General features: G+C 36.6%; 1 protein-coding gene across 1 annotated transcript in view; it reads left to right on the plus strand.

Annotated features, from left to right (window-relative positions):
* Positions 1 to 1,883: 1,883 nt before the first annotated feature.
* Positions 1,884 to 9,441, plus strand: part of LOC102293085 (BPI fold-containing family C protein) — a 14,503-nt gene continuing 6,945 nt past the window's right edge. Inside the window, exons 1-6 of the mRNA XM_014330543.2 lie at positions 1,884 to 1,997; positions 5,720 to 5,833; positions 6,419 to 6,500; positions 6,640 to 6,786; positions 7,405 to 7,566; positions 7,861 to 7,912. Coding sequence (XP_014186029.1) covers positions 5,734 to 5,833; positions 6,419 to 6,500; positions 6,640 to 6,786; positions 7,405 to 7,566; positions 7,861 to 7,912 — 543 coding nt within the window. The 5' untranslated portion in view covers positions 1,884 to 1,997; positions 5,720 to 5,733. The remainder of the gene's footprint in view (positions 1,998 to 5,719; positions 5,834 to 6,418; positions 6,501 to 6,639; positions 6,787 to 7,404; positions 7,567 to 7,860; positions 7,913 to 9,441) is intronic.

Consider the following 9,441-nt stretch of genomic DNA (forward strand, 5'->3'; position numbering starts at 1 on the left):
CTTCTAAAACTCAATACAGACGAGTGAGAGTGAGAGCTGCACATCTGTGCCATTCTTTCACCTCTCCTCACTATTTCCCCTGTTTAAGGGCACAACATTTGGAGGCACCACTGGGATGATTGATTTGAGGACCATCCCTGACCTGTAAGAGAAATCCTCTCGTTGGTCATCCCCCCCCCAGACAACCCAGGCATCAGAAAGGAGCATAGCAAAGCAGCAGAGGCATCGCTAGATCTACATTGGTGTTTGTAGCCTGAAGTGAAAAAGTGACCACTAGGGGGCAGTAAAATTCAACTAAGTCTGATAATTTCTCAGTTAACTGCTTGTGCTAACTCCTCTGACAACATGGAGCCTGAATTAGAAAAGCTACAGCTGGAGATTAAAGGAACACTGTATCAACTGACTTTAGAGCAGCTGATTAAATTATGTGATGTACTTCAAATCTCAGGACCAGGAAAAGAGTTTGTGATTAATAAAACGCGCAGTCAGTTAGTCTCACGTTTAGTTAAGCACCTTGAGCGCACAGAGGACGAAGGCATGTCAGACCTTCTTAATGTCCAGGACAATATAAGTGACATACAAATGGATAAAAAACAAAGTGTGAATGAAACAGTGGACCCAGCTGTTCAGGAGCAGGAAGGAGGGGGAGGGAAGGAGCGAAACACCAGCTACTGGTACAGCAGTTGGCCGAGATTGTAAGACCAGACTGACCAACCCGTGTACTGCCTGGATTCAAAAGCATTTTTAGGACTGGAGATGCAGTCTGGCTGGTCAGTTTGAATAAAATATAGATTCAGAAAGAAAAGCCGTTCTATAGGATTTTGTGAAATATAGTCGTGACTTTTCATGTGTTGACACACGTTTCTGCACTTCTGCATCGGTCATGTGTAGTGAATAGTTGGAGGAGGGGAGGATCATATCAGACTTACACTTACATTTTTTTTTTAAATGTCATTGATTAGAAATGTGTTTCATTTATTTATTCTTATTATTTATGTTAGTATTTATTTATTTATTTATTTTTTGTATAGATGGGTTTAGAAAAAGATCATGATTTGTGTGAAAATACAAACAGTTAAGGTTTATTTTTCCGATTGACATGGTGACATCTTTCAACTTTCTCTGGACAAAATACATTCAACTAATGTAAAAATACCTAAATATCTTGTAATGAAAGAAATTACTTACTAACTGTTGCAGAATGCAGCTATCTTCACATTTGAATAGACAAATACATGGTATCTCCTACAGTAATTTATTGGCATGTCATCATGAAGATAAGCTTGTCACTAAGAGTGCTAAAGTTTTTAATTTGTATAATAGTGCAGGAGACTGGTGATATGGTAAAAGGGAGATACTAAAATGACTATGTCTGTGAAGGTTCTGTCATCCAGGTCATCGTAATCTAAGGAGCTGGGAAAGAAAAGTGACTGGACTTCTCATCAGAGAAGCTTCTTCAGTTCTGGACAATTACAATTACAAACAGCTTTACTACAAAAAGTAATATACCTGCAACTGTCATTATGGCTGTATGAAATGAAAATGCGTGGGTTCATGTCTTATTTTAAATAACCATACTTCATTACATACACTACTCATTAATTGCTTAAAACCAAATTGTTCATTGGCTCTAACTAAGCAGAATGCTTGTATACTTTGGTATGGAGGAACTTCCATATTAGTGTTAGTTAGCTAACACCAGCTGTGTAACTGAACAGTTAAAGTAGTAAGCGATATCGCATATCCAGTATGTAAATTGTTGAACTACAGCCAGAGTAGCAGCAGCTGGAATTTGAATGTACTGGAATGATGCAGTGATCCCACAGACATCATATCTTTCTTTAGTCAAACTGTTGAGGGTCATAAAACTGCAGGTGCTTACTCTAGTATGCACAGGAAAATGCCTGCATAAGTATCAGGGGGTTTGGGCAATTTCTGATCAGCTGCTGGAGACTTGTTTCATCTTGACCTGCTTTGGCTTTTTCAGACAATTTGAGGTAAAAATATATATTTAAAAACTATATATTACGTGTATTAAAATACACTCTGTGAGTGTCAAACATCTTGAAGACCAGGAATTTCTAGAGCTGCTACATTTACACTTCTGTTATTGTTCCATATAAATGTACCCATATTCATTCTTTCTATGACATAATGATAAAATTAAGCTTTGTCATGATGTTAGGTAACACCAGCTGTGAAAGTCAAAATGTAACACTCAGCATCAGTTGAACTCTTTTCTTCATTCTTACATGAAATAATTGCCTTTTACTGCATTTCCATTGAGAGAAAAGGATACTGTTAGGTCCATATCTCAGTCAGAGTCCAGATTCTCTGTCAGAAAAGAGCTTGTTAGGTTTATATTGTTGGATTGTCATTTATGCTTATATACATATACTCATATATGCTTAGAGGTATACTGTATAATCGACTGCGTATTGATAGGATGTCTGATCCTTAGTAGTCTGCAAAGACTCTGTGTGCCTTCCAGAGTGTTTTGAACAGATGTGTCTTGAGCTGTGACTTAAATAAAGTAAGCGAGTCTATATTTCTTATGACTGAATGAAGTGATTTCCAAAGCCGAGGAGCAAAGTGACCGAAGGCTCTGTTCCCCATTGTGATAAGACGAGCAGAAGGAACAACAAGATTAATGGCAGATGAAGATCTGAGAGAGCGGGAAACAGTGGTGATATGAAGAAGATCACACAGATAAGCAGGGGCAAGGTTATGGATGCACTTAAATGTGAGAAATATATTTTTAAAATTTATCCTAGCCTCTATGGGCAATTAGTGGAGCTGTTGAAGAAATTGGGTAATATGGGACTTGTTGGGGAGACCAATGAGAATGGTTGAAAGCAGAGGTGGGACCAAGTCATTGTTTTGCAAGTCTCAAGTAAGTCTCAAGTCTTTATCCTCAAGTCTCAATTAAATGTCAGGCAAGTCAGAGTCGAGTCTCAAGTCACTGGTGTAAAAGTCCGAGTAAAGTCACAAGTCTGAAATTTTCAATTTCAAGTCCTTTCGAGTCTTAAAAAAAAAGCGAAAAAAAGCATGTTGCAGTTATGCTAAATGTAAATATTAGACCATGTAATTTTAAAATCTGTGTTTTTCTCAACACATGACAAAATAGTGAACTTAGAAAATATACACAAATTGTGAAATTGCACCTCTATAAAATGCAGCTCAATTAAACCTAGCTCCAAGAATAATTTTCACCGACAGTTCTGAGATAAGCTGCATGTTATTCTTGGATGCGGTTGTAGGACCAGCTTTAAAATCGCATGACAAAAATATCATACATATTAAAAAAAACTGTATCACCAACGTAGCCTGGACAACATTTGCTAGTTAGATGAAGTCAGCTATCTCATCGTAGCATAGTTATATGCATATTTATAATCATACGGTTCTTGGAGTGAGTGCATACACTCGTGAAGTTTAGTAACTTCAGGTCACTGCAACAAGCCCAGGTACAGTTTACCGACGGATGGGTACAGGACCTTGAAATGCACTGTGTAGAACGAAAGACCATCGTACGTATCATAAGTTTACCAGTCTCACAAATCGTCTTCATAAATACACATTCCTTAACCGTTTATTAATATAACCTTTGAGCTCAACGGTAATTAATTAGTAGTGGAAATAATTTCTGGTAGCATCACAGAAATGTAGCAGTGACAATAATATTGTATGCTGTAATCGTACTGGGCAATTAGTGACACAAAAAACCTGTTTTATCCTGTGAATAAAAGTATATGTTTTTGTCAATGTACCATAATAACAGAAGTGAAACGCAATATTGAGTCAGGACAATTCACTATTTATGCACAATAAATAAAGGAGCATAGCGCGACAATTTCTGTTCAGCGCCAGACTTGCTTGTAACCTATATCACCAATTATGTTATGAAAATGACGTATTAACTACTAAAAAACACTGACCTTCGTGTAAATGCTTGGTGCAGACTAACCTGTGAGCTGGAGGGTTCTGGGACGTTATATTTGATCTTTGAATGGCTGCAATCCAGGCCATCCGTCGCCTGTTTGTCACTTCGGAAACATGGCTCGAACAATTTCTCTTCAACGACGTAATCCGATAACAACCGATCTCTTTACCCGTCGGCTTCCCGTGGCTGTCATGTGACCGGCTATTGCAGTTAATAATACAACGGCTTCTTGACATTTTTGTGTTTCTTTTTATCGCTGTGTAACTGATTTTAATTAAAAGCCTGCGTGCGCTAGTACCGCTTGCCACGAGTTCCCAGAATCATCTGCGGTTCTACCCGTGAATGACGTCACATTTTCAATCTCTTTATAATATGCATGTTCAATTTTATATTTGGGGTGAAATATCAAGTCTTTTCAAGTAAGTCCAATTCAAGTCCCAGGTCATTGGTGTAAAAGTCCAAGTCAAGTCACAAGTCTTAGAACATTTTTTCAAGTCAAGTCTAAAGTCATAAAATTAATGACTCGAGTCTGACTCGAGTCCAAGTCATGTGACTCGAGACCACACCTCTGGTTGAAAGACCACAATCAGCTGCCATCAGAAGGTCATTAGTAATCCTTAACAAAGCAGTTTCTGTACTAGAATGGGGGGGGGGATTCATATTGAAATTGTTCATAGAGATGGTCATTGAGGTATGAGTGAAGCTGGCAGGAAAGAACTTTCTTAAGGATTTTCGAAATAAAGGGGAGATTTGATATAAGGCGAAGGTTATCAAAATTATTGGGATCTGCACCAGGCTTTTTGAGAATTGAAATAACATAAGCAGTTTTCAAAGACGAATGAGCAATTCCAGTGTTAAGGTAAGAGTGGGTAATACCGGTTATGAGAGCTGACCTAACTAGGTGGGCCAGCACATTGTGGTCAACAGCCCGGTCAGTCTTCCCTGAAGGACGACGAGTTCTTGACCAGATGGACACTATTGAGTTAGTTTCGTTGGTGTTGAAGTTTCGCCTGAGCCCTCGGTGGATGTACCTGCAGCAGGGCTTGAGATATCCATGTTGAAATTGAATGAACGGTTGAAACAGAGGACAAGACAGACTTTAACAGAAGACAGGAAAGACTCATAAACAGGAGAAATCGACGAAACAAAAACAAGAATAAAACTCATCTAAACGCTTACTAAATAATAAGACAAGAACTTAATATTATCACAAACTTAATATAGGAAAATCAAAAATATAAAATAAACTCAAAATGCTGGGTCACAGACTGTGTTGAAAATGCTTTAGTTCCTCACACTTACATGCAATCTTTTTGTTCAGCTCACTGAATTAAAGCTGAAACTCTCCACATTTTTTTCATTAGTTGTACCAGGTGAAATGTTTCAGTCATCCTGAATGATGAGTTATTAAGCATGTTTATATCTTCAAATCTGCACCACATGGGCTACTACCTGAGCAGTGACGTTGAATTATGAATAATTAACAAACAAAGTCTTCAGGATGTTGTGTTTGTGGCTGTTTAGATTAAGTAAAAAAACAAAAAAAACCCAAATGATTAATTCAGGCAGGATATTGAATCTCTTCTCCAATAATAAATATATAACTATCTGAAAATATTGTTTTCAGTTGGTTCTATTTAGATAAAGTTTTACTGAAAGTTTAACTGGATGGTTTGACTTTGGGCATACTTTAGCTTACTTTTTATGGCTGTTCTCAGCGCTGAACACATAATTCTGTCAGAATAACCTGACTCCATTTTGCTTCTGATGATTCAGGTTTTTGGCACAGGATGAAGTCCAGTTTGCTTCACTTCTTCTTCTTGGTGTCTTTCATTTCCTCTGACACTGCTGCCCCTCCCCCCGGCATCAAAGTGCGAATCACGGAAAAAGGTGAGGTCTGTAAGAGCTGCACTAACACAATAAACACTTATACCTTTTAACCATTTAAAGCCTGAACTGTGAAATAATTGCCAGAAAAGTTCAATTTTTTTGAGAATAGACTTTATTGAGAATTTTAAGAATTAAGAAAATAATTAAATATTATTTTGTATATATGAATTTTCATTTGTATCATATTTGCTACATCTGGCATTACAAATACAATTTATTGCAAATGTTGTTGCTAAAAACTGTATTGTGCTATTTCGGTGAGTCACACTGATGACGTAGAAGTTTAAAAAACCCACAAAACTCATATATCAGATATGATATACTTGGAGACCATCAGCAGTGGAATGCCATTGATTATCAATTGCTTTGTTATTATACTATTATTTATTATTAAAATAAATACTAGTAATTTTTGCGATTAGCACTTTAATTTATGATGTTAGCTTCATCAGATTCTGGCCCTTCAATCTTTGGTAGGTTTCCTTTATCATTTTTTAATATGTAGAAAAGACTATTTTACTATTTAATATGTCTTTGCTGTATCACCAGCATATGAAGTTGTAGTACATTTACTATGTTTTGCAGTGAAGGATCTTGGTCTGATGTACTTAAAGGGGCTGGTTAACCAGCAGTTCCAAATAGAAAAAAAAGATTTGCCAATCAAAAGGTAAAAATAAGTTATTGTTTCTATGGGTTATTATTATTTTGTTTCTTCATTTTAATTTGAAAATGTAAATGTGTTCATTTATGGTTAATACATGTTATTAAGTATTTTATAGTACAATATATTTTTATCCTCCTCACAGCGTGACCCTTACTAAACTACAAGTTGATCCTACTCAGGTGGATTTAAAATTTCAGCAAAACATTGGTCTCCAGTTTGAAATCAAGGACCTGAACTTTGCTCTAGAACTTCAACGAGAAAAAAATGTGCATTTTTTTAAGGAGTTCAAGTACGTACAACTACAACAGTGTAAATGCTCTTAAACCTCTAATTTTATGTCTGATGTGTGCAAACAACGTAGAGCAAATCAGATTCTGCCTGCAGAAAACCTTCAGCATTGTTAATAGTCAAGAAAATTATGCTCTTTGATACAGTCTCTGAAGACAACAACAGTATATTTACAGCAACATTCATTACTTTAACATGGTTTGCTGAGAGTCATGTAGTTTAATTTTAGTCGATAATGGGGTCTCTTCTAAGCTGGACATGCAGATTTTATCTTTAAGTATCTCTGTATGAATGCAGAGCTTTTAGTCTTTTTTGCCCCTGATTTTATGTGGTGTGCCACATGAATATACATTTTTATCTCTGTATTACACACACACTGTATCTGCTTTTATGGCACTCGCACTAGATTGGTTTAATAAACGCAGAACATTCATGCTGAGATGATTTGATGTTGTTGAGGAGAGTCTCCTCAGATCTCAGATGTGACAGGAGCATTGAAAAAACAACAACAACAAAGAAAAAAGATCATCCAATCTACAGTGTAATTGGTGTTGGCTTTAACATCACAAAAAGAAAAAAGAAAAAAATGTCAGCCCTCTCTTTGTCTTTTCCTATACAGGATTGACAAAGGTACGACAATCTTCACTGGAGAAGGTGTGAGAGCCATGATCCTAGTGAGAATGAACCAAAACCCAAAAGGACACCTGAATGTTGAAATACGAAAAGAGGACTGCAAAATCACTGCCGATACCATCAAAACAAAGTCCACTGGCTTCATAGGGTAACAAGACTAAGAACAGGGGCTTCCTACTTCTCTGTGAATCAAACAAATTTAAAAATGAATTTTTATTTAGTCAGTATACTCTTTTGCTGCGAAAACACCATCCAGCTGTTGTAGCTGAGGCTGATTGAAATGTCAGCTATTTGTTAATAAATCAAAGCAAGAATATGACTTAGGATTGGTTTCTCGACTTAATCCTCAGGGAAACATGAACCATCAGCTGGCGGATCAACAGTCTGTTAGACCAGTCCTGCTGATGGATGATAGGATTTCTGAAATTTGTTTGTTTTTCAGGAAGGTTTTGGACTTATTCAAAAGGCTGACCAAGCATTTCTTCAAAAAGAAGGTCAGTTCCAACTGAAACACAGCTTAAGCCAGTCTGAATGAAACCCGTGGAGTGTGCTGCTTAGGATAAACACTACCTACACAGATATGAGTGGTAGATCTGTCAGGCAACCCAAGCTTTTGGGAGATATTTACTAAATGCAGCAACCCAAGTAGTAAGGGTTATATAATATATATCTAAAATAATAAAATGGCAATGCCACCTAGGGGATTTTCACCCCCCAGGAAATAAAATCTTCTTAAAAAGTTTGCACAAGTTAAAGGATGCACCAATGAGGCAGATTGGCTCCAATGTCAATCTCTTTATTTGTATTTATAAAATAAATCAAAGGATGAAACAATAAAAGCTGACTGTGGCACAGCCTGTCCTATAACAGTGTCCTGGATTACATAAAACTATACATGAAACTAGACTTACCGGTAGCTAAGGACCAAAAGAAAACCATACAAAAAGTCTAGTCTATACACCAGGTACTGTACAACAAAGGAAGTGTGGAAAACGAGCCACCACTGAAGGTCCCACGGCTACTGGTGCATCCTCAGTTCACTTTAATAAAAAGACAAGAAACTATACGTTAAAAGTCAAAGAAAAACTCGAAAAGGACACCGCGTACCAAGCTCTGAAGATCGACAATCCAAAAATTCAGCATACTGGTTGGCCACTCTCGTCAGAAGTAAATGCAAATAAATCTGTCCAGGCATCATTAAATGTTCCATTTTCAGATATTTTTCTTTTCTTACAATTCTCCATACTTGGCCTACCTGGAGTTGGAAGTCTCGATAAATGCACGGTGTTTTAATGGGTGTGACGCTTATTTTGAGGACGAAAAATAATAAAATATAATTTTATTTTTATATTTCAAGCTCAGGATAATCTTCCAATTTAGAACTACAAGTTAAATAAAAGAACTAACACAAATAAAATACCCTTCAGTTAAATACTTACAATTAATTTTTCCAAACTATTCAATTCAATTCACTTCAATTGAATTTTATTTATATAGTACCAAATCACCTCAAGGCAACTGTTGTACAGTAGATCCTGCAATAATACATACAGAGAAAAACCCAACAATCATATGGATGCCAAGGCTAATACCTGTATATGAAATGAAGCATGCACTGAGCATGTTTACAAGTGGTGTAGAGCTAAGATTATATAAACTACATAGGCTTATTAAATGACAATACAGGGTGGAAATGTCAGGTTTATATTGTTGAATTATCATTGATGCTTAGAAAGATATAATCATATATGCTTAGAGGTATATAATCAATTGTATAATGATAGAGGTCTGATCCTTAGTAGTCTGCAAAGACTCTGTGTGCGTTCTAGAGCACTCTATTCAATTCAATCCTATTCAATCTTACTTATTTATATAGCGCCAAATCACAACAACAGTCGCCTCAAGGTGCTTTATATTGTACAGTAGATCGCACAATAATAGATACAGAGAAAAACCCAACAATCATATGACCCCCTATGAGCATGCACTTTGGCGACAGTGGGAAGGAAAAACTCCCTTTTAA

The sequence above is a fragment of the Haplochromis burtoni genome, unplaced genomic scaffold (assembly GCF_018398535.1).
Source record: "Haplochromis burtoni strain Fernald_Lab_line unplaced genomic scaffold, NCSU_Asbu1 Contig_869, whole genome shotgun sequence".
In the NCBI taxonomy this organism is placed as follows: Eukaryota; Metazoa; Chordata; class Actinopteri; order Cichliformes; family Cichlidae; genus Haplochromis; species Haplochromis burtoni.